Source organism: Sebastes fasciatus, chromosome 12 (genome assembly GCF_043250625.1).
Source record: "Sebastes fasciatus isolate fSebFas1 chromosome 12, fSebFas1.pri, whole genome shotgun sequence".
Classification (NCBI taxonomy): domain Eukaryota; kingdom Metazoa; phylum Chordata; class Actinopteri; order Perciformes; family Sebastidae; genus Sebastes; species Sebastes fasciatus.
This window is the reverse complement of record NC_133806.1, coordinates 29,003,629-29,029,069: the sequence shown is the minus strand read 5'-3', so window position 1 is coordinate 29,029,069 and position 25,441 is coordinate 29,003,629. Positions and strand designations below refer to the sequence as shown.

The following is a 25,441-nucleotide window of genomic DNA, read 5'->3' as shown; positions in this document are numbered from 1 at the left end:
GTGGATTCCAAAGCATTTCTGCTTAAAGAGGAAGTGTCCTCGAAAATGCCCGCAGCTCTGCATATGATCATGAGTCATCACGAGGCTTCACAGAGCATCTCTCTCTCTACTACACAGAGACACCACATGTCTCTTTCTCAATTCTCTCACATGAACATTACCATATAAATCAATTTTATTTTTAATTCAACCTTTATTTTTCAAGGATAGTCCCGTTGAGATTCAAAATCTCTTTTCCCGAGGGAGTCCTGGTCAAGACGGCAGCATAAAAGTTTCACACCTAAAAGCACAAATACCAGACTTTCACATATTCATAAAGTGTCTGAATTCTGTTCAATAAAAATAAAATTTGGAGGATTTGTATACATACAGTGACCATTTATTAATCAATTCACACGTTTGATATGATTTAGTCAATCATATTTATTCAATCAATGGCTTACACACAATACTCTGATACATGTCTTATTTGACAGCAAATATACACAACATGAGACAACAATACACACACTCATATCACATCTTTGTTACACAACATTTGCAAGTGTGACCCCACAATCTCAAACACATACCACATCTGGTTGCCATGGGTACAGTGAAAGCATTGCCCATTATGTAAACACAAATCTCTGAACACCAATACAGAAGATGTAGCCATCAATACACACAGCGCATGTGGAATGATAAATATAGAGCTTTCCAATATGATTTCTTTATCCATTTCACATAAAAAAACTAATTTTGTGTGCAGCTTGAGAAGGAAAATAAAATGTAAACAAAAACAATAATTAAAAGTGGTTGTTTTTTTTGTCCCTTGGCTGTAAAAGTGGTAAAAGCTTGCTGATGAGCCTTTTCACCACAAGGAATGAACATGCAGTTGATAGGGAGAGACGACAGTGAGGAGGCGGGGGAGGGGGGAGGAGAGGGAGGTTTGTACCAGAAAAGATGAATCGACACTCAACATAAAGACAAAATGGGGAAAGTGTTAAACTTTAAAGTCCAACATGTTGCAATCGATCTTGTAGTAGACGTAAGGATAATACTCCTGCTGGCTCAGGTTGAGGCCTGGGATGTCCATCGCACACTGAAAAAAAGAAAAGATAGTTGAGGCTCTAAGTGTGTTAGCAATACCGTGGAGGTAATGTATGTTATAATATGTTGTATTGTATTTCTCATTTCAGTTATGGATTAAATACATAGTGAGATAATATGTTATATCCTAACTTCTGCCATGATAATCGTATTATAAAGTCTTTATAGTAGTCAGAGTTATTATAGTAAACTAAAACTGAAACAAACAAAAAACTAAGCAGTGAAAAATAATGAACTGAAACTAAATAAAAACGATATCTTTTAAGAAAAACTAAAACTAATCAGAAACTATATTGCCTGATTAAAAACTAATGAAAATAAAATAAAAATGGATGTAAATTCCTTTCAGTTTGAGTTTTTTAGTTATAATATCTTACTACGGAAAAAAGGAGACAGCATGAATTTCCCATCAACTCTTGTGACACTGAACCAAAGAAAATGAACGGACTTGACCTTCCAGGAGATGGTGCTATGTCACAATTGCTTCACATTGGACACTAAAGTAGCACAAAGACTAAACATTAAACATTATGTCCATTCCTACACAGTTCCCCAACCACATATTCTGTATGTACTGTGTATGTAGCTACATACTTCTGAGACATTAGAAAAAAAACTGAAACTAAACTAAAACTAGCAAACACAATCTGAAAACTGATGAACACTAAGCTAAAATGATAAGTCAAAACTAAACTAAAATAAAAACTAATTGAAAATTCAGATAACCTTGATAGCAACACATGCTTATGTTGCTTCAAGATGTGCAGTGTTTGTCTTGATGCTACAGCCTCAAAGTACTCACATCGATGATGGCTGCTGCACTGCTGTCAAGATGTTTGTACAGTTCATTGAGCACCTCCCTCAGCTTCTTCATGGTCTTCTTGGTTGGCTGCAGGAGCATGGCCTGAAAGTTCACTGGCAGCCCGTATCTGGAGGAACACATAACATAAATATACTCAGCAATTTTATTTATTTATTTATTTTTTTAACTGCTACCAATGAAAAGGAAGCAAGCACTGTCAAATGACACTTCGGTTTTTAAGTAGTTATATGTATGGGTGATATTAAGACTGTACCTTAAGACAGATTCCACAAAGACTCTGAGTGCTTGGATGTGAATCCATGCGATGAAGGCTTCACTGAAGTTCACTTTCAGCCATCGGACAAGTGGGCCCTGAAGAGAACACATCCAGATTAATTTGCAATCAACAAGATAAAATGTTACTTATCAAAAGTATGTAAGTATGTAAAGTTTGGTGAGCTTACAAAGTCCTTATGGTTACTTGTATTTATTTATTTATCTATTTTATTTATTTTTTAAAAATATATTATTATTTAATTAAATATTTGTTTTATTTAATTATTATTTATATTATTTTTATCATATATTATTTTCTTATTTTAAGGTACTTATATATTAATTTTATTTCATTTATATTTATATTTAATTTATATATTTACCTATTTATTTATTTATTTTTAAATCCCTGTCTTTCATTGTTGCATGCATCAATAAAAATGAAAATAAACAATTTAGAAAATTCTTTCCGGTTCCATCACTCACAAACTGCTTCTTCTTATCCGTGGAGAGCCGTGTCATCTCCTCTTTGTCTGCCTTCATCTCCTCTTCGTTGTACTGGAAGTCTCTCACTGTGAACCTATAAAATAAAATGTCGAGGGCAGAAATTCATATTTCTGTGTGTATAAATATACTGATATAAACCCTGTGATCACTGTCCGGTTGATATATTTAGTTAGAGCTATTTATATTTGCTTCGCAGTCTGGCTTCTTTTTTCTCCTGCAGACACGTTTCACACCTCTTGTCAATGACAGTGTGTGTTGGCTCAGTATAACGACTCTTACTTGTTCTCTCTGGCTTTGTGTTTGAAGTCATCAATGGCTTTCAGAAACAGAGTGACACTGAACAGTCCACTGTCGTTGTCCTCAAACAGCAGACTGGAAGAAAAGACGGGTGTTAGTTATATTGCTAATGATGTTCATAACAAACTGTAGATGAATGGGCATATAAATACTCATGGGAAACAAATCACCCACTAAAAATGCTGCTTGACTACCTGTCATGGGTGTTTCTCTGACAAAATGTGTTTCAGCTAATATGTTATTTGACATGATTACATCACTTACTTTGTGGATCGAGGCACCACCATCTCAGCCAGTGTTTCATATGTTTTCTGCCAGTCAGTGTATGCCGTCCTGAAAGAACAAAAGACGAGGAGATACTAAAGAGCGCATCTCATTTCCTGAATTATGCTGCCGCAGGTTTCCAACTCATTTGCATTCAGACATGCTTGCCATACTAGAGAAATCATACTCACTTTGGTACGACTACCAGCAGAGTGATGAGGTACTCTGAGTCAAGTACAAAGTCATCCTTCTTGACGATGTCAGCCAGGCTTCTGGTCAGCAGGCTCCCCCTGGTGGCACATAACAGTGTTACGATAACATGGACGTGACAAAAGGCATTTCCCAGTTTGTACATCCTTGATTCCTTTCCTCGCCTCCTCCCCTCACGTCTTAGTCCCTCCCACGGGAGATGCGAGCAGATGCGAGGAAGAGACGCGATGACAGAGGAGTCAAGGCAACAGGCCGTAACAAAATGAGACATCCTGGCCTCTGAGCCGACATTTTAAAGCAACATTAATTAAATAATGACGTGTGCTGTCCAATTTGTTATACCGCTGTATATTATGATCTGTCAGATGAGCATAACAGTGTTCATGACAACTTATAACCTACATTTACTGTTACTAATTCAATTCACAACGTGGCATCATGTGACAAGAATGAGCGGATGTCGGCTTTTTTTAAACACACACACTGCAGCCTTTATATATTTTATTGTGTGAAGCACTACAGATGTTTGTATGCAAAGTACTACGGGAAGTTACCGTCTTCGCTCCCAGGACTTAATCCTATTAACTGTTCCCAAAGTCCGCACTGCAATGGGTAAAAGTGCATTCAAATATGTTGCTCCCTCTTCTTGGAATCAGTTACAAAATGAGCTGAATCTTTAAAAGCTGGTCTCACTGAATGTTTTTAAAGTGCTTCTAAAAGACTGGGAAACAAGCACATCTGGCTGTAGATGTTTTGAATGTTTTTTCGATACCTATTCTGTAATTTGCTCTTTGTCTTCATTTTAAATTGTTATGTTTGTCTTATGTCTGCAACCGTGTAACTGTGCTGCTGCCTATCTTGGCCAGGACACTCTTGGATAAGAGATTTTTAATCTCAATGAGTTTTTACTCCTGGTTAAATAAAGGTTAAATACAAAAATTAAAAAAACTATACTATAAATAAAGAGTGACATTATATATATAATATATGTGATTGAGCGGTATAGCTTATACACACAATACACAAAACACACAGCAACATTTGTACATGTGGATTACTTACGCATTCTTCCTTTCTAAGTTCTGCAGGTTTCCCTTCAGGTTGTTGTAAGCTGATGCCCTTGTCTTCAAGTCGTTGTCAATCTGGGTCACTTGCTGTAAAAGATTTTTTTTTTTAAATGGTTGAAATTATTTATGACTGACAAATAAAATACAGAGTAACATACCATTTAAGCCAAGACACACCTCTACACAGAGCACCTTAGAGTACATAAGTGCACAAAGGCTGGATGGTCCCAGAGGAAAATAAAATACATTAGACATTACTACAATAGAGCTCTAGCATTACCTATTAGGCTACTAACTAATAAACATAGACAATTTACAGAAATACCGGACAAATATTGACAGAATTCACTATTTCAGAACGAACTGAGAGACCTACCTTTGCAATGATTTCAGAGATGTTTTTAAGTGACTGTTTGATGGGATATTTTGCCATGTCCCATTGAAATCTTGTGATGTAGGTGACAAGATCAACTGAAAAAAGAACAACAAAAGACAGGCTATTAAAGCTTTATTATCAGATTATAGTAAAACAGAAGTTGGGTAAAGCTACAATTTTATTACAGTGATTTCAGATCTGATCCATGATCAGATAGTTGGCAGTTGGCATTTTCTAAGGATTGTAAAGAATATTGAGAACAACATCAGTGTGCCTTAATTTGTTATTATCATTATTGATAGTTAATTAACCTTGCTTTGCTTTATCTTATAGTTTTTTTTGGTGCTAAAACAATCTAGACACTTTGTGTTGTAACCATCACTGTACCTCCGTTGGCCAGCAGGTTCTCCTGTACTTTGTCTCGACTGTCTTCCAGCACGTCAGCCATGTACTGAGCAACCTTCTTCACCACACTGTGAACAGCCAGGAGACATCAAAACACGCCATGCCAACACAAACTGCATGCACAAAGCCAGCCGTAAACCACACATTCACCCTGCACATGCTCACACGACCACCGCGACCTCATCCCCCCAAGTTCAACACAAACATACACACACACACACATCAAAACCTTTCACATATTCCTGTTAAGGTGATTTCCTGACAAGTCAATTTATAACATGGCAGACTTGCAGAGTTCAGGATTTTTAACCACACTGTTTCGTAGCACTTCAAAGCAGAGCTGTGTCCACAGTAGTGAAGCCAGGGAAAGACTGAGAGCCAAGTAACATCTCATGCCTAAAAAGTTCATAAGAAAGTGCAACAGCCACTTAGGTTTAATTTTATCTATCTATAAAACATTTTTACAACTAAATAACCCAAATAATCCAATCAAAACTTCAAATAAATGGGTGAAATTTTGAAGAATTCAGTAGTTTGGATATTCCTTTTTTCCAGAAATGCTGGATGGAAATTTCCAAAATGAAACTAGATAAAAGACAGGCTGTAGTCAGAGAAGTGAAACCATTTTGCAAGGCTGGTCTTTCTCACAGTCTTGGAAATATCGACAGAGAAAGCAAAGTGGAGCTCAGTCAGTAATGGCTGTGTGTGAGTTTTGGATGTCAATATTTCCAAAAGACTATAAATTACATTCAAACACACTCGCGGCACTTAAGTCATTGGGTATAAATATGACTAAAGAAAGAGCTGCTGGTGTGTCACCCAACTGTAAATTGCTAAGTTTAGACTGCGAGGCCCACTAGCCTCAGGCCCCTGTGAAATTCCTCATTGTTACAAGGTAAGGGATGGGATTAGGGAATGGTAAACCAGCTACATCAGAGAGTCAGGAAAGCGGCACAGGTTTTTTTTCATGCACTTTAAAACGCAGACCATATTCAACATGATTATGAGAGCCCTATATGTAATCACTAAAACAGTGGAGAATAGCAATGTTCATTCTGAGTCAGAATACAGCAGTTAGCATACCTTTCAACAAAGGAGTCTAATTTGGCCAGTTCATCCGACAGTCCGACCAAGACATCTAGTGTCCCCACCTATTTTTTAAAACAAAAAGTAAAACATCAGCACATTATGACTTTTCAGTCATCAGACCTGAGATTTGTGTCGTTTTGAAGTGGGGTCAGCAAGGTTGTGTTTTAACAGTGACATCTGAGGTTCAATCCGCCTACAGTGACATCCAGGGGGCCCTCTGTGCTTATGATGGCGCCTCTTTGTCCAGAGCCGCTCATGCATTGCTAACAGTTCCAGGAGAACATTACAGGCCCATGTGGCTGCGAGGTCAGCGGGGTGACTTCACCTTCAGCACAGAGGGGAACCAAACCAGACAAGCTGGGCTGCTCTGTGGACGAAAACTTCCCCAAACCAACGCTTCAACATGCAGGCAACGGATCTGTGTAACGACTGCTTCCCATACACACAATCAGCTTATTCTTGACAGTGGATATACAGTATAAGGTGAGTGATTTTGATATTACTTTTAAAACCACCATAACTTTAAAAAAAAAGTTGATAAATAACTATGAACCGTGCAAGAAATAAAATCCAGAGTCCATAGATTAATTACTCCGTACTTCAGCATGGGAAAAAATACTAGTAAAATATCAAAAAAATATAAAAGCAAAATATCACAAAGTATTAGTAATATTTCCCAAAAATATTAGTACAATATCCCAGAAATATTAGTACAATATCACAAAAATATTAGTAAAAAAGCAGAAAAATATTAACTTAGTGTCTTAAATTTAGAAAATATCCAAAAATGATATCAGTGAAATATCCAAAAAATATAAATAAAATATCCAAAAAAACTTATAGATCCATGAGATAAATTACCCAGCAGTATATAAAGTAATTGAAATGAGCGTCACCTTTCCCAGCTGCAACATTAAGGTGTTGAACAAAAAACATATCCCAAAAAATATGAAATTGTGACAAGCAGAGAAGCCCATAAATCCATGCTAACCTTGAGGTCTGGGATGTTGAACTTGTGATTGGTGGAGAGGTTGTTGGTCCGTGTGGTGGCTGCCATCATTTTGTCCCATGTTTGCTGGCAGGTCTTCTCTCCCGGTGCAGAGATCAACCAAAACTCAGTCATGGTTTACAACACTAGTACAGCTAGAGAAAAAACTGAGAGGAAAACTGAATTTAGACAAACGTGTGCTGTGTTATAACACAGCTCATCAGTTAATAAAACATTGAGAAACACACTGAGTTTGTCTCTTTATCAACAGCACTGATCTGGCTACAGTACAGGTACTGTATTAACATTCCCTGCTGTACCTTTATAAAGCTGCTTGTGCTGTTGTTGTTTACCACTAAGCAAGCAAATGACATCATGCTACACCAGCAACAGGAGCTCATTCAGTGTTTAAGTCCATCACAGACTGACCTTAACAACATATCTTCATTCTCTGACTGCTAACTAACGTTACTTTGCCACAAATGAGAATTAGCTTACTGTATACAAACTGAAGCTAACACAAAAAGATGGTTAAGGTCAGGCAGCATCCAGGAAGGATTAGCTACTGTTAGCCACTTAGCTTAGCTCACAACAACACAGGTGGTTGTTGTGGTGTCTAACAAGTTCACTCACCTGTGAATACTAAATGTGGATGTTGACAGTGAACAATAAAGCTGTTAATAGCGTTTCTATGACTTGATCATGTTCATAGTTGCCATTGAACACAATTGGTGAGGTCTCCTGACAGCAGCATCAGAGTCAGCTGATCTGAACAGAGGAACCGGAAGTCCTCTCACACTGACTCTGCTCCACAGCGACCACAGCTGGTGGACTGAGGGTACTGCAGGAAACTGTAAGTCACTGCAATGATGACTGTGGGATTCTGATTTCTTCTAAATTTGGTGCTCAGGTTCAATGGTGGAAGAGGTACTCATACATCTCGTACTTCAGTAAAAGTAACAATACCACAGTGTACAAATATTCTGTTATATTCAAGATTCAAGATTCAAGATGTTTATTGTCACGCCGGTTATACAGGTACAATCGTGTGAAATACTTTTTGCTGGGAAGCTCCATTAAAATAATAAGTTATATTACATTTACATTGCAATTATATTTACATTACAATTATAAAAGGAAATACTTTGTACAAGGGCATATAAAGAACATATACAGGCATATTAAGAACATATATATTAAGAAAATATACAGTATTTACAGTATAAGATATATTTTTGTGTGAGAAGGTGTCGTATGACAGGTGTCTTATGTAATGTGATTGTTACAAGTAAAAGTCCTGCATTCAAAGTCTTACTTAAAGGCTCCCATATTGTAAAAAAGTGAGATTTCCATGTCTTTTATATTATAAAGCAGGTTTAAGTGATATATATTAATACTGTGAAAGTATCAAAACACTCAATCCATGAAGAAATACACACAGCCCCGTATTCAGAAACTGTGCGTTTGAAACAAGCCGTTAGGATTTCTGTACCTTTGTGATGTCACAAATGTACAATATTTAGACCATTTCACAGTTATAACGTAAACATTCTAAATGTGTCCAAGTTTATTTCCTGGTTGCCATGTATGTGAATGTCATCAGCTGACAAGAAGTACACATGGACCCAAGCTGTTGCCTAGCAATGCAATTCCGTTGCCATTCCGTTGAAATGAGCTAAAACAGAGCGTTTATGATATAGGATAAATACAGGTATATTCAAACAGACAGTATGAGAAAAATAATGTGTTTTTTGAACATTAAAGCATATAAACATGTTCTAGTAGAAACCCAAAATACAAACATGAACCTGAAAATGAGCATGATATGTCCCCTTTAAGTAAAAGTACAAAAGTATTAGCATCAAAAGTAAAAGTACTCATTATGCAGAATAATATATATAATATTATAATTATTTATGCATTACTATGTACGTCACTTTAATGTTGCAGCTGGTAAGGATGGAGCAAATTTTATTATTTTTTGGGATATTTTACAAATGTTTGTCTGATAATTTATTAATATTTATCTGATATACTAATTTTACAAATATTTTGGGGAAATTTTACTAATGTTTTTTGGGATATTTTATGATTTTTGGGGGGATATTTCACTGATATTACTTTTTATATTTTACTGATATTATTTTGGATATTTTATTTTGGATATTTTTTCCAACATGGCTGACAGACACTACCAGCTTCTTCCTAATGATATGAGCGCAAAGCTGACCAGCACCAAGTGATGAATAAGTAGCAAGAGAGAACATGTGTTGCATTTGAGGGTTTATTATGGTGCAGTGAGAATTCAATTTATCATAGTGTATTTATTGTGTTTTAGCTCTTCCAAGGTTTTATAACATGTCATGTCTGCTTTAGGAATGCTATAATACCAGATAATGTAATAATGAATGTAATTCTGTCTTTCACAATGCAAATATTTTTCTGCTTTTTTACTAAACTATTGGGTATATTTGCACAAATATTTTTTGGATATTTTAATGATATTATTTTGGTTATTTTACACATTTTTGTCTGACACTATGCTAATATTTTTTTGCTATTTTACTAATATTTTTGGGATACTGTACTTATATTTTTTGGATATTTTGCTAATATTTTTTGGATATTTTACTAATATTTTTGGGATGTTTTATTTGTTCAACACCTTAATGTTGCAGCTGGTAAAGGTGAGGCTCGTTTCAATTTATATACTGCTGGCTAATTTATCAATAAAGATTCATCTTAATTCAATATTACAACCATAATTTATTTGTTGATTATTGTATTATTTATCTGCAAAGTAACTAAATTTATCAAATAAATGTAGTGCAGTAAAAAGTACCATATCTCCTTCTGAGATGTAGTGCAGTTGAAGTAGAAAGTAGCAGAACATGGAAATACTCAAGTAAAATAGAAGGGCCTCAAAATTGTACTTACTTGAGTAAATGTACTTAGTTACTTTCCAACACTGCTCGGGTTCAAGGGCACTATAGGACAGATGCTTGCAAACATATGCAATAGAGGCCAAGTCATTCAGATTAAGGAGGGTCTCAATAACTAAACAACACTTTGCAACCATGTCAAGATTGTATGAATGTTATGCAACAACATAGATCAGTAACTGCCATGAATAAGGACTTTATTCATTGTAATCGGGTAGACATTTCTATATCACGGGCAATCCTACAAAAATATATTTAGGTGAGGAAACATTTCTTTCATTCTTGATATGGAATTTAACCTAATTTCCTGAATTACAAGATGTGATAAGAACTCCACCCGAGACTTGAGCGTCAGTCAACATTCCAAGTGCATTATTACCTTATTATTAGAGAAGGACGCAGGCAAGCTTGGATGCCAAGTCAGCAGCGTTTGAGGCTTTAGAGTTACTAAATTTGGAAAAGCCGGGTCAGGTTTCCTGACTTTGGGTGTCTCCTGCACAGAATCTGAGGGAAACGCCCCCAATGGGACATGTTTATAGTTCAGTGGGTCTGGGGTTCATTGTTTGGGACACAATGGTTGGTCTGCCTGGAGCCAACCCTCGACATCAAACGACAGGTTTAGTTTGCCCATTGCTGGCTAGAGGCCAGTCTGCCAGGATGTTATCAGGACACACACACACACACACACACACACACACACACATCATAATCAGTCAGTCTGGAGAATGCAGACTACTGCTGAGAGTCTGGTGTGTGATCTCTTCATGTTAAAAAGAGAAAAAAAGTGTTGTTTTAGCGATAAATAGCATTGAATGTAATATCAAGCTTAATGCTATCCCCTATCACTCATACCATTCAACATTGTGTCCTTGCATGGACTCCCATAGCTCTCTGGAAACCATTACAGCTTCTCACACACATGTGATCACACATTTGTCTCAAAGTTGTGTTTATGATCACTGATTAAGGCCTGGAAGTATTATAATGGAATAGAAGCATCTTAAAACTGTTATAATAGACATACTGCCGTCACCTTTCTTCTTCCTCCATTTCTTTAGAAAATGCTCCATGTCTTTCTTCTGGTACTAAAACAATAAACGACAACACAAGTTGGTTGTTGGCTCACTCTAGGTCTCTCTAACTGCTTTGTATACACTTTGTCTCACTGGGCACATCGCCTGTTAAATTTTAACCTGCTTGTACTTACTTTAGTTGAACTGGACTACAGTGACCTGCTGCTTCTAGAAATGCAAGCATGCACATGTAGCATACATAATGGCTATTATTTGTATATGATTTATGAGTGTGGATATACAGTACATAGGTTGTGTGTAGGATACACATGCAGTATAGTAGACTACATCTGTGCAGGTGCATGTCCACACACAGTTATGGGCATTCTCCAACAGCATAATGTAACATTAAGTCTCTATATTTAGTTTTATTGATGTGGTCTTCCTGATGGTATGATTTTCTTTTATGTCATGAACTTATTCAAACAATCACTTATTCTGCAATCTGTCTTGGCAGAAAGGAAACAAGGGTGAAATGTGCATCGTTTTTTAGATTGTGTTATTGTTTGACCACCATGGTATATCTCGCTGTTTCTCCCCACCACTTTGATACTATTGTTAAAAAATGACATGTCCTGGGAAAGCCCAGAGATAGGTGCTTCCTTTTAAGGTGGCATATTGTAAAACCAAAAATGGAGACATTTTACAATACATTTTTGGGCGTGTTAAAGATTGCACAAATGTCAGAGAGCAACAAAAGCATTATTCTTGGAGCAGGTCCTTTAATGAGATTGCTTTTGCATATTTTGTTATATTCCTGCAGCCAGTTGCTTTATATTTCCCTGCTTAACATTCAGATCAGTGTGAGGAAAAGTTTGCATGGAGTTCCTTTTACTTAGCAACATTCTTTGGCAAAAAAGCTGCTGAGTGACTTAACAACACCAGAGTCTGTTGCGTAAGACCAATTCATGGTGGTTTAACCAGTCAGTCATGTCTGTGTGATGAGTAAATAAGTTATTATCATCCAAATGCGGAGAGATACTGTTGATTTATAGATGTCCTATCTCATTGATTCTGTTTATATGTATTATTTTTTGTTTATAACATTAATTTGATGGTTAAAACAAAGAGGATGATCAATTTGGTTGATTATTTTATCTTTTTATTGTTGGAATATGTTGTTTATTCTTCTCTGACTGGAGACTTTTTGTCTTCATCTATGCTGGGTCTTTCTAAATCTGTGCGTTGATGTAATCTGTTTGCAATGTTTGCAAATAAGAATTCCTGCTGCACAATGCAGCCACTGGAGTATTTGCCCTCACAGTGGGTGGTACGCATGTCTCACTGACGCATACCCAATGGCTGCGATGGCTATTATGATCCAAACAATGGAAATCAAACATTGTGCGTTACTGGAAACCACTTTAGATGCTGTGTGATTAGACTTATATATACATAGTCTCATTTGGTGTCGGTGAAAACAGGCACAAAACACGGAACAGCTTTTGTGTTGTGGTCTGAGGAAGAGACATTACAATGGACTCTAAGCAATAGTTTTATTAGTGCAACAAAAGCTACTGTTTATTTTTCCCTAAGGAATGCTCAAAGCTGATCTACTCTGAAGAATTCCACAGTTTTGTGAATTCACAACTGGTTAGTTGCTTAAAAAAACAACACATCACAAACTGTTATATGATGTGGGTCAATCAGGATGGTAAAGATTTCTTCTAGGTTACCATGTGATCTCTATGGAAGAAAATGGCTTATGAATGAATGGAAACAAAACATTTGTTGAAAACCAAACACTATGCCGAACTTAGAAGTGAGAACATCATTGTTCCGTGTATTACACATTTCTGTGTATTTTTTTGTTAAAGACAGTAGGCCTATTGTATGTCCTTTTGTAACAATTCCTTGAAACCTCAGTTACTAAGGGAACATTAAGTGGCCAAAGGCTGCACAGACACAGCTGAAAATAGACTTTGACTCCAGGATACATGAGTCCATCATTGCAATAAAGACAAACTCAAAGGCAAAGCTAATACACATTTTCATAAATATATTTTCCAATATTTCAAAACTGCAAAGAAATTGTATTGATATAATTTGCAAATATGCATTAAAACCTTTAAAAATCAATGACACCGTGCAATTAAACACATGAACATTTGAATTGGGGATTTTATGCCTAGGTCTGTGATTATGTCAGTATTGATATGGAGTCAAAACAGCCCCAGAGGAAACTCTCTCCTTCTGTTTAGCTAACAGTAGCTGAGCTTTCCATGGCACCCTCCTCCTCCAGTGTCGAGGAGGGAGACATGCAAATGCATCTCCTTGGAAGAAACACTGCCTCAGCCCCTGCATTTTCAGAGGCAGGCACAACTCCTCAAAGTCACCACAACAAAAGCAAAGGGACAGGAAAATCCATTCTGAGCTTGAACTTGGGGCAAAATACATGCATCCATCTATCTTTTTAGTGCTCATGGGACTGGTGATTTGTAGCTGTTGATTTGGGCAGAAAAAAAGAGGATTCTGCAAACTTTATTGGGCAGCATTTTGTCCTTATTACTGAGCCATGGGAAACACAATGAAGACATAACACAGGTAATTATTGGAAAATTTGACATTGGCCAGGTTGTTATAGATAGTTATAGACCAAGGTGTGATGTTATTGCTGAAGATAAGTTTTACTGTTTCTGGAATATTTCCACGTAATTCTGGAAATTGTATGGAGGAAAGAATACAGCAGCATAATGTTACTCATATGTAGAGTATTATTATTATTATTATTATCATTGTTGTTGTTATTATTATTTATTGTTATTATTATTATTATTATTGTTGTCGTTTTTATGGGTATAATCATTATAGTTATTTAAACATTATCATTTATTGGAGTATTTCATGTCTTTGTTGATAAATGCTCCACATGTCATCTATTTTCGTGTTGTAAAACTGGGGTCTTTGGGTTTTGACAGCTCTAAATTCCTTCCATCTAAAATAGGTCAATTTAGACACAATCAGCACTAAGTAGAATCAGACCGGAATATAAAGTTTAGCTTTATATAATTTGTCATTCTTCAGTTATGTTAAAGATAAATGAAAATTTCCTATAAAATACTTCAGATCGATATTTCTGACATTAACGTTTTATTTCAACATTGGTGATTTTCATTACTCAAAGAAAAACGTATCAATGTGTTAATGAAGGTGTATTTTATTGTGATACTTTAACCGGATATCTTAGCTGTTAATGTCGGTGCAACGTCACTTGACGCGTCTGTCTGTCTGTCCATCTGCACTGCGCATGCGCACACCGGTCCCAGTCTCCTCGTCTGTCTGTAATAATAACCCGGATTGCTGCTAGCTTTCACCGACAACACGACGACCGCGTCCTCACCCTCCACGTCTATGGCAGCTATCTTTTTCTCTTTAACTAACCCCACCACTCTTTAAAAATTCCGCCTAAAAAGAAGAAGCGTTGTGTCCCCTCGTCTGGGTTTCCAGCAGACGTGAGTAACGTTAACCGGCTAACCGCGCAGTTAGCTCGCTAGTTAGCATGTTGTTAGCAACGTAACAGGCTAACGGAGCGTTAGCTGACAACCAGCCACACATGCATGCTAACTATAAGCTATAAGAGGTTAATGATAGTTAGTAGCATCATTACTGAATAACAGTAATTACACCGTCTGTTGCTAGGTAGCTAACAGCTAATGCTGCCGTTACACATGTAATGAGAAACGACCTGTTACCATAGCAAGCTAAGCTAGGTAGCTAACTATGTCAGATCTATGGATGTGGTGTTGAGTTGGTAGCAGGCAGCTTGGTATTGTAATGTGGTGTTGAGTTGGTAGCAGGCAGTTTGGTATTTGTCTGATCACGACGGGCAAGAATGTGAAAATACTGTTTGCTGTTGTAACTTGACATAGCAATGTAAATTCATTAGGTCAAACGGCTTGTCATGATTTTATCAGTTCAGTTAACTTTACTAACTAGGTCCAAACTAGCAAAGAGCATCATTTATACATTAACAGCAATCACAGAAAAGATGTACCACATACAAAGGAACTTTAAATCATTAACATATATCAATTTGCAACTCCCATGCTCTCATTCTGTTGCGAATTGCTTACTAATAGTTCCCCTAACGTTACCACTTTTCAGATTTGATTGTGCAAACACTGCATAAATATAAGATAAGATATTCCTTTATTAGTCCCACAGTGGGGAAATTTGCAGTGTATAGCAGCAAAGGGGATAGTGCAAATAAAACAAGATGCATCAGCTAACACAGTAATAAAGAGCTAAACAAAGTTTGACAAAATATGAATCATTTAAATAGAAGGACGTATAAATATAGGAGCAGTATATACAGTATTGACAATAAACAGACTATTAACAAAATTGCACAAGTGGAAAATGATATTGCACAGTGAGAATGAATGAATAAAATTCCGCTTGAAAATATCAGGTTATTGTCAGTTTTTGGTGTGTAAGTGGTCTACTGGGAGCAGTGCTGGTTGTGGAGTCTGACAGCTGCAGGAAGGAAAGACCTGAGATAGCGCTCCTTCACACACTTTGGGTGGAGCAGCCTGTCTGTAAATATGTACCACATACAAAGTAATGTTAAATCATAAACATATACTAATTTGCAACTCCCATGCTCTCATTCTATTGCGAGATTGCTTACCAATATTCCCCCTAACGTAACCACTTTACTGATTTGATTGTACAAACACCGCATAACTATTAAGGTAGACATGGAGCATGTGTCAGTGGGGAAACAGATGCTGAGTTGTTTCTCTGTCAATGACTGATTCCCATGTGCCCTGTCCTCGTCTGTGCTTTTGCAGGTGTACAATAACTACCTAGAGGATCTAGTGGCAGCTCTTTACCGAGAGCCATTTGACTTCAACGCCGAGCCACCTTGGGATCCTAGCTGATAGTGGACGAGTTCATCCCAGGACTCATCCATGTGAGTAAAATAGGTGTAAATTAAAGAATGGATGTATCCTCTTTGAATTTTTGACTGATGATATTTTCATTGTAAAAACATATGCAATATAAAAATTGCTTTTGCATTTGTGTATACTGTATGTGTCTGTTGGAATGGATGCATATAATTTTGTATTAATGCATTGTTGTGACAAATTGTTTCACCGAAACTCTTGACAGAAGGAATAAAATGATGCATTAACAAGCTGCATGTCCCAGATGAATCACAAACAGGCTAATAGTTATTTTAAATTTTGCCTTTCAGATCTATTTTCAGCACTTCTATTAAAATAACAGGACACTGTGTTCAGGACTGCTTTTATCTGCAGTAGTTTTTCTCTTGCTCTGATTTAGTTGCAATAAAGGAGAGAATTATTTGGTTATAGATATTAATCCTGCTAACAGTGACTACATTTTCAATGTAGTTCTTCTTTCTGCAGTGTCATGTGAATATAATGCATTAACTGTGTATGACCCCGTCATGCGTCATCACTTCTTTCAAAATGGAAATGTTATGAGTGACATAGTTGAGCAATTTTCTAAGTTACATAATGTCTTGGTTGATTTTTAAAGAGATTTAAGGGTTGAGTAATCTCCCGACCTTTTTTTAACCTGTGTTTCTGCAGAGGACTCAATCATTTGAACCTACACGTTTTTATAGAATTGCAAAACTGTGTAGGCTTCACAATGAAATCAAGGAGGCACTGTAAATTTAACCATGTTCTTCTGTCAGTTCATGTGTTTATATCAGACTGTCAATTATTTCTGCACAATATTTCAAATACAACTGATCAGACTTCACAGGGTTTGTGTGAGTAATAAGCATACTGCATTTTTTTGGTGCAGTAGCCCTTGTCACATTTATCAACAATACAACAGGCTTTCTAGGCACATTGTTGGTCACCCGATTTAACCTCCCAAAGCTGCAGCCATGTCACATCTGGTCCAGTCCAGACTGCTGTGCCTCTCTGATGTATTGTGTAACATTATTGAAAGTAAAGTCGTGACATCAACGCCGCCAGTATTGTACCTTGTTTAATGCCATCAAAAAGAACCTTCACGGGTCACCAGCTCAGGGATTAATGGTGATTGTTGGGAGTAATTGGTGCTAAAGTAAATGAACTCTGTGCCCCAGACTCTGTTTTCACAACGGCTCTTTAGAAGAATAGGCCTCTTCCACAAAGCTGTCCTGTAACGTGGAGCCTGCTCTGTGCTCTGATTGGATGCTCCCTGAAAATAACTTGTTTGATTGGGTATCTCATCAGAAAGGTTTAGGTTCCAGCTACTGAATAAACGCGTCGGAAAACATCGATGAATATGCATTATCCAAATATGACTGAATTGTTTTGCTTCTTAAACTTTGTGTCTTATGCTGCCTTTTCTCCTTTTCTTGTACAGTTTGTTGCATAAGTCTAGGACCCCAGGGGCTCGAGAGGGTGCGAGCAAGACTACTTTGGACTAGCCACGTTCTTTATGCCTGTCGGATTAGAAGAAAACGGTTGAGAGGATGAAGGGAATCACTGATGAGCCGCAGTATTCTGTTGGTCTACTGGAGGGAGGCACAGCCCTCTGTGACGTGATTGACAATCACATCTATGAACAAACTCTGGTAAGAGGTCTCACTGCAATTACATGTACATTTAGCACATACTTATAAACCTGAATTTTTTACTGTCTTAGAATTGTTTCAAACACCTGTTATTGTATTTTACTATATTGCCTTGTTTATTACATGTGGTGAAGTCACATACAGACACACTTTTGCAAACGCTTGCCGTATCTATCTTTTTTGATTCATCAACATGTTTTTTTCCTTCTTCCTCAGTCTGAGAAGAATGCATTCTTTGTAGCAGACCTGGGAGTTATAATGAGGCAGCATGTTCGCTGGCGAACCCACATGGCCCAAATTCGACCCTACTATGCTGTCAGATGCAACAGCAGTCCAGCTGTTATCGAAGTTCTTGCTGCTCTCGGCACTGGATTCATTTGTACCAACAAGGTACTTTCTCACAAACTTGTTATATCACTTTTGTCAGTTCAGGTTTCTACACAGAAAATAATCACAGTTGCAGTGTATGCACAGTTTAGGCTCAGTTTTGCATACTGAGCAAGAACATTTAGAGTTTGCTACCCTTATTTTACATGGTTACAAATTCGGTCCAGTAACGTAGCAAGACTTTCACTACCAGAGCAAGTACATTTGTATATTGCACAACTCTTGGTCCACATTCTGTAGAATAGAGGCACCACCAAGTGGTCAGTGTACCTCAGTGCCTACCTTTTTATATATTGTTTATTGTATATTTTGTCTATATTAAACCATGCAGGATGGAAATGGTATGATGTCGGCTGACTAGCACACATACAGTAAATTAATGGAATACTGTTCTGTCTTTGTCTCTTTTGTATTTCAGTCTGAGCTTGAGCTGGTCCAGAGCCATGGTATTTCCTCTGAAGATATAATCTGCAGCGGTGTCTGCAAACAAGTCTCCCAGATTAAATACGCTGCTAAGAATGGCATTGACCTCCTGGTGTGTGATAATGAAGCAGAGCTACGCAAGATTTCTCGCTGCCACCCCAGTGCCAAGTAAGTGCTTGATAAGTATTAGTGATCATGTGTGACATTAAATACTATTCATCATATCACTTGAAATACAGTATGTTGTTTCCCATCTTCTGGCATATTGGGATTGCCAATAACAAAAAGCTTTATGTCAAATCAAGCTTTATAAAATCATTTGGTCTGTGCTGCAGATTTGGTTTCTTTTATTTCTCAGCAAACCAGTAACCCAGATCCTTTATTTAATTCAGGCTGCTGCTACAGGTTTCAACAGAAGCATCTAGCCAGGACGATGAGATGAGCATGACATTTGGCTGTTCCCTCAAGGACTGCAGGCATCTGCTGGAGAGGGCTATGGAGTTGGGTGTGCAGGTGGTTGGAGTCAGGTGAGGCCTGCAAAAATGCACTGTGTCTGGTTATGATTCACTTTGAAGAAACATAGAGATATGTAGAAGGACCACGGCAGCTCTCGTTACCTCAGCTCTCTTAAATAAATGCTTTAGTCCAAACTGCCACAGGATAAACTTAAATTTCTTGTGAAGGTGTCAAAGTTTGACTGCCCCTTTTATTTCTTATATCTTCCCCACAGGTCTCACATTTCCAGCTCCTGTGAGGATGCGCAGGTGTACGTTCATGCCATATCTGATGCCCGTTGTGTCTTTGATATGGGAGTAAGTAATGTTTAATACTGTTATGTTGCTAGTTGCACTGTTCAGGTCTGTGTAGGGCTGTTCCGATTACCGTAATTTCCGGACTATAGAGCGCACCTGATTATAAGCCTCACCCAGTACATTTTTAAAGGAAAAAACATTTTGTACATACATAAGCCGCACCTGTCTATAAGCCGCAGGTGCCCACATTGTAACATGAGATATTTACAAAGAAAGACAGTACACAGAAAGAGTTTTCAAAGTTTTAATAACATACCTTAACTTTTCTTTCCAAACAGTGCCTGTAACGCGGCAGTAACACAGCAGCAACACGGCAGTAACACAGCACTAACAGGGCTGGTTAAAAAAACATAAAAGTCACTGTTAGCCGTCTTCATCTTCCTCCTGTGCACTGAAACCATGGAAGTCTTCCTCCTCAGTGTCGGATTTGAATAGCCTCAGATATACTTCGCCACACACTTTCTCAGTCTCTCTTTCGTTGTCGCTTTCAGTGTCACTCTCATCCTGAGGCAAATTCACTCCTGAGCTTGTGCTGTCCTCTCCGTCACGCAGCAGACCGGCTTTTCGAAACCCGTTGGTGATGGTGGATTTTTTCACACTGCTCCACGCTGACAGGATCCACTGGCAGACTTGTGCAAAAGTTGCTCTTCGCATGCGGCCAGTTTTGGTAAACGTGCACAAAGCACAAAGTTACATTAATAGTCCAAACTAGCGTCTTCCTCGACACATATATTCCACCTGTCTCACTCTTACCTTTTCTGCTCGAGCGCCCCTGGCGGCCGTTAGAAAAATGTATAAATTGGCCGCATCATTGCATAAGCCGCAGGGTTGAAAGCGTGTGACAAAAGTCGCGGCTTATAGTCCGGAAATTACGGTAGTTCAAAAACTTCATTGACATTCGTTGACATTCAAATTCAAAATCAACATTCGAAAGCTGTGTAGCTTTTTTTTTTTTGCATGTTCATTCGTTCTGTTTAAACCTGGTATTTCTGCATAGTTGCAGATGATATTAGGCTACATTAATATCCTCTGCTCTCATGTTTCATCGAGTGCCGCACCGGTTACAAATAGGCTCAGTATTGAATAGTATTATAATATTTGTAGAAATAGATTCCAGTGGTGGCTGCGTATAATTTTTTCTGACTCGTGTGATCCAAACATCTTTTCAAAAACAACATTTTCACTGCGATCAAAAACTGTTTGCTCTCCCGCGTACCGCACACAAAGGGCAGCACACACTGACGAGTTATATTCATTAAAGACAATTGATTTAATAAAAAAAGACTAACTCATTTAATCCGATGAATCACTTATTTAAATTGAGAATTTTGTTGGAGGATTTTTATTTTTATTTTTATTTTTTGTGGTGGTGATGTCATAAAATATGACGACAGACATTCAAAGTTTCATTCCAAAACCTCAATAGAAGCTTTGAATTAAAAAAAAAAAAAAAAGGCACTCGGTACAGCCCTAGCTCTATGACTAGCATTTCCATTGCTTTCTATCACACACTGTTATGTTTTGGACAGCTTGAGAAACACACTTTGGTAATCACTTGTGTTTCGATAATACATTTACAAGCCTTTGTTTGCTTCAGGAGGAAATTGGCTTCAACATGAAAATCCTGGACATTGGAGGGGGCTTCAGTGGCTCTGAGACCCAGCTGGAACTGGTCAGTATCTTATCTGCTTTTTCCATCATACTATTTAAGGACACACTGGGCAGTATAACCTGTATAAGCAACGCTGGTTGAGAAATATGTCATAATATTGATTTGGTTTTACCCTTTGTCCCTGTGATATCAATTTGACATCATATGTCGGTCATAGGACACTAGTCAGTGCTATTTCCAGTAGTGAGAGGCGCGATTAAGTAACATTTTGTATGTTTTTTTTTTTTTTAAAGGTCTGCCAATTTTGGTTCCTAATTTGTACCACTGTCCTCTCTTTTGCAGATCAATAATGCAGTCATGTCTATGGTGGACCTATACTTCCCTCCTTCTACTGGAGTTTCCATCATTGCTGAGCCTGGCAGCTTCTTTGTGTCATCTGCTTTCACGCTGGCTGTGAACGTCATCTCCAAGGAGGTGGTTGCACGTGATCGCCAGGACCAAGCACACGGTCAGTAGGCTTGCCGCGGTAGTTGGTGTTACTGGTGTTACATGGTGGTCGGGCACACATAATGTTAATGACACTATCACCGTGCGGAGGACGGAGCAGTAACAGCCTGTGTGCACGGCGCAGCAGCTCCAGGTGGAAACCTCCAGCCTGGTGGCGAAGGCTCGACCGGAGAGGCCAGACACACAGCCATCCAATGTTAAAGATTAAAGTAAACGCTCTACATATATTGAGTGACTTCTTTTTCTTGTAAAATGTCCGGTGTAATTCATAACACCGGTGTTGTAACCGGTGGGAAAATTCCCTCACCGTCACATCCCTAACACTCCGTGGCATGATATTCATTTAGGATATACAGTATATATATTAATAAAGATATTAAAGCTTATTTTAATATGACTGCATGTCTGAACTTTTTACCAAACTCTAAGGGTGACTTTACATAGCGCATTTTGATAGCCTCAACATTCTTACAGTGACAGCATACTGTAGGACCATGAGGATGTCCAGGAACATTACAACTGTGAAAATATAATGCAACTGGTATTTGACAGATGAATCATGTAAAGTCAACCAGTCAAAAAAGAGGTCTGCGTGTATGTGTGATGCACAAATTGTAATATGAAACAAAATATAAACTGAGTTTTAAAAAAAAATAATCCATTAAACTCCATCCCTCTGAACAGATGATCCATCTCCCAACGATGAGCCAGAGTTCCAGTACTACATGAACGAGGGAGTGTACGGATCATTTGCTAGCAAACTCTGTGAAACACTGATTCCTGTTCCATCTGTTCGTAAGGTGAGTCTCAAAGATTCTCTGTGGTTCAAGATGTAACCATGGCAAAACCTGTTTTCTTCTGTGTTTCTCAATATATACACATTTTTTGCCTGGACCACAGAGGGCCAGCCCTACAAACGCAAAAGTCTGTCACTGAGTGACTGTAATAAATAAATGTAATGAATCCCTGCTATGTGTGTTAGCAGAACACGTCCCTGGATGCTCCGGTGTTCAGCAGCAGCCTGTGGGGTCCATCTGGGGATGACCTGGACCAAGTAGTGGAGCACTGTCTGTTGCCTGAGCTCAACATCGGAGACTGGCTCATGTTCACCCAAGCAGGGGCCTACAGTATGGGTCAGCCACTCTGCACCGCCACCAACTCACCACCGCCTCCTGTATACTACGTCATCTCCTCTAGAGACTGGTAAGGAATTTTCTAATTTGTTGGTGTGTTGCAAAATCCACAGATTAACCCTCCGACACCCGCAAATTAATGTCTTTCAGAGGCTGTAGCAGGTTCAGTTAGAGTGAAGGTAAAAATATCATATGAAACTAGAAAACATGTCATGCTAGCTTGTCCCTTGACCTCTGACCTCAAGATATGTGACTGAAAATAGCTTCTATGGGTACCCATGAGTCTCCCCTTTACAGACACGCCCACTTTATGATAATCACATGCAGTATAAATGTGTTATTTGTTGCCTATTCTAAAATGGTGCATTTGAATATTTCTGCATACTGGGGTCCCTAAACAGTCTTAGAATTACATAAATTGGGTATCACTGTATAGCTGAGACTCTTGTGGATCCAATGATCCCAACTGTATTAATGTGTGATGATGTTAGTCCCCATAGTAGCCATTTCAATGTAGTGACACCATTTTTTGAAGCTTGACCTCACTGTATGAAATGACCTTTGGTGACCTCTAGGATAATCACAGCCTCATGAAACTTTACAACCACAAACTAGAGACCTAGAGCATTCAGAGGATGGATGGCTTTCCTAGCTAGATGGACAATAAGGGGGTTTCTGAGCAGTTTACACAACAGAAGTGCTCGCCATCCAATCACCGAAAAATGCATTTCTTGCAGAAATCTCCAAATGTCAAAAGTTTTTGATGCCAATTCACAGCATCGCTTTGTCTATGGTGTCTTAATTTGCCATTTTGGAGGGATTATTGATAATTTTTTATCAATTCTCGATATGTAAAAACAACTTATGAGACATGATAGAGCATGGGGATGACCATCATATACTTCCATCATCATGTTCTAAACCCTTACACACTCTTATTTTAAATAATTGATTAATTAATTGATTCATGTTTATTTCTGATTTATGACTAGAACAACTTGACACACAGCGCTGAGCTGCATTTCAAATTATCTTCAGGTTCCCAGCTTTCAGATGATGAACTCCACTTCTATGTGACATCTACTGTTGATCTGCTATCTCCCCCTAAAGACCCCCTGTACTCCCCTAAAAAAGACAAAAAGTGGTCTATTGTGGGTCTCAGGGGGTTAAAAGAAACCGTGCAAAATGTTTTCTGTGCAAAAAATTTGCAAATTTTGTCCTTGACTCGTGTTCATTTTCCTCCACCAGGTTTGAGATGCAGGACACTGGTGTCACTCACGAGGCTACACTGAAGAACTTCTCTTTGGTCCCTTATTTCCTCAATTCCTGCCAAACAGAGGCTGCTCTGTCTGTCCCAGCTTAGCAATCAGCAGACGAGGAAGCCGTTTAACTTTTCCTTTTACTGGTTTCTGCTGCTAGCTTCCTCTGGTCCACATTCCACCGTGTAAGTAAGTGATTAGACCCAGAAAACCTAAGTAGATGTTAATTAGTATGCAACAAAATGGATGACTCCTAAGAGATGCATTCTCCCCTTTGCTTTGGGCATCCCATGGCACTACAGTTTACAATCATACAGTAGACATATAAAGATTTTAAATGATTATATTTCACAAATGTATTATCCATGTCTTCATTGCTGTTGCCAGTCTTGTAAAGTAAGATATGTATCCCGGAGTGAAGCAGCGTATTTAAATGGAAACACAGTTATGATTATAGTGTAGGATGCTTTGCCTAAAGATGTGTATTTATGATTTTAATTGGTTGTATAGTTTATTCTGTGTGACGAGTGCTTGATTTCATTATTACATTTATAATGTTGTCCCTCTCAGTGTTTATGAAACGGAGGTTTGCATACGAAGGTGTATTTACTCATCTGTTTGATGACGTAAATAAAGCCGGCGTGATCAATGTGCAGTGTCCCCATTAAAATCCACTGCTGGAAACAATGATTAGTGCAGTCTGCTCTGGTGTGGTTGAGAAGCTAACGGCTCGATGTTCACCAGTAAACTGGAGTTTTTCTGAAGCGCCGAGCAGCTCGCTCCCACACTAGTGAAGGGCCGGCAAGTAACTGCTATGCCAAGACATAGCAAAGCAGGTTTATTAGACAGCATGTGCTGCAGATGGAACAAGGGAAGTGTAGATGGATAATGAATCAGCTGACATGGAATTGGTTATTGTTTGCTAGAACCCCCTTTCTTTTTTTTTTGCTATTTCTATTGAATTTGAAAATATGTTTTCAAAATGTTAGGACTGTGTTGAAATATTATTTCCCAACTGTGCAAGTATACTTACAAGTGTGTACAGTATCTGTGAAGTTGTCCCCCAATCTGTGTTAAAGGCATGATGAAAATAACTGCTGTTTCTGTGCTCGTCATCATGAACAGTAATAAACACCGCATTGACTGGACTGTGAAACCTTGTCTGCGTTTTATTATCATTAACAGACCATTAATAGTCTTAATGGAGCCCTGCTGCTATTACACAGACTAAATAACCGCTTTCAGAAATAGTTTCATAACATGATGACTTAAGGGAGACGCCACAGGTGTCAAATATATATATATCACCATGAAACTTCCCAAGTTGCATACTTAAATTGCATTTTTAAACATGCAAATGAGGCATTATCTTATTT

General features: G+C 38.0%; 2 protein-coding genes across 4 annotated transcripts; one reads left to right on the top strand and one right to left on the bottom strand.

Annotated features, from left to right (window-relative positions):
• Window positions 1-403: 403 nt before the first annotated feature.
• On the bottom strand, window positions 404-8,173 carry atp6v1c1a (ATPase H+ transporting V1 subunit C1a). The gene is made up of 13 exons (XM_074654591.1): window positions 8,007-8,173; window positions 7,377-7,540; window positions 6,380-6,447; window positions 5,279-5,364; window positions 4,892-4,986; window positions 4,511-4,602; window positions 3,430-3,528; window positions 3,239-3,307; window positions 2,957-3,049; window positions 2,657-2,750; window positions 2,169-2,266; window positions 1,895-2,021; window positions 404-1,084 (listed from the first exon to the last, which is right to left on the bottom strand). Exons 2-13 carry the CDS (start codon window positions 7,506-7,508, stop codon window positions 986-988), a joined length of 1,152 nt encoding a protein of 383 aa, XP_074510692.1. The 5' UTR covers window positions 7,509-7,540; window positions 8,007-8,173; the 3' UTR covers window positions 404-985.
• A 5,637-nt stretch (window positions 8,174-13,810) lies between these two features.
• LOC141779657 (antizyme inhibitor 1-like) lies at window positions 13,811-25,221 on the top strand. 3 transcript variants are annotated; one of them, XM_074654587.1, is made up of 12 exons: window positions 13,811-13,932; window positions 16,182-16,303; window positions 17,722-17,932; window positions 18,149-18,322; window positions 18,738-18,910; window positions 19,135-19,269; window positions 19,473-19,554; window positions 21,152-21,226; window positions 21,509-21,674; window positions 22,358-22,473; window positions 22,656-22,876; window positions 24,055-25,221. In XM_074654587.1, the coding sequence occupies exons 3-12, from the start codon at window positions 17,831-17,833 to the stop codon at window positions 24,167-24,169; spliced, it is 1,359 nt and encodes a 452-aa protein (XP_074510688.1). In that variant the 5' UTR covers window positions 13,811-13,932; window positions 16,182-16,303; window positions 17,722-17,830; the 3' UTR covers window positions 24,170-25,221. The 3 variants fall into 3 exon arrangements, with proteins under 3 accessions (XP_074510688.1, XP_074510689.1, XP_074510687.1); XM_074654588.1 differs by lacking the exon at window positions 13,811-13,932 and adding an exon at window positions 14,612-14,840 and having other exon boundaries at window positions 22,659-22,876; XM_074654586.1 differs by lacking the exon at window positions 13,811-13,932 and adding an exon at window positions 14,657-14,840.
• Window positions 25,222-25,441: the final 220 nt, after the last annotated feature.

Bases quoted from the DNA above. Each gene is read 5' to 3' on its own strand.
- atp6v1c1a (XM_074654591.1), bottom strand. From the start codon at position 7,508: ATGACTGAGTTTTGGTTGATCTCTGCACCGGGAGAGAAGACCTGCCAG. The intron at 3,050-3,238 runs GTAAGTGATGTA...CTTTTCTTCCAG, and splicing joins GTGGTGCCTCGATCCACAAA to TCTGCTGTTTGAGGACAACG. The intron at 1,085-1,894 runs GTGAGTACTTTG...TCTTTTTTTCAG, and splicing joins GTGCAGCAGCCATCATCGAT to TGTGCGATGGACATCCCAGG.
- LOC141779657 (XM_074654587.1), top strand. From the start codon at position 17,831: ATGAAGGGAATCACTGATGAGCCGCAGTATTCTGTTGGTCTACTGGAG. The intron at 18,911-19,134 runs GTAAGTGCTTGA...TATTTAATTCAG, and splicing joins CGCTGCCACCCCAGTGCCAA to GCTGCTGCTACAGGTTTCAA. The intron at 19,555-21,151 runs GTAAGTAATGTT...TGTTTGCTTCAG, and splicing joins GTTGTGTCTTTGATATGGGA to GAGGAAATTGGCTTCAACAT.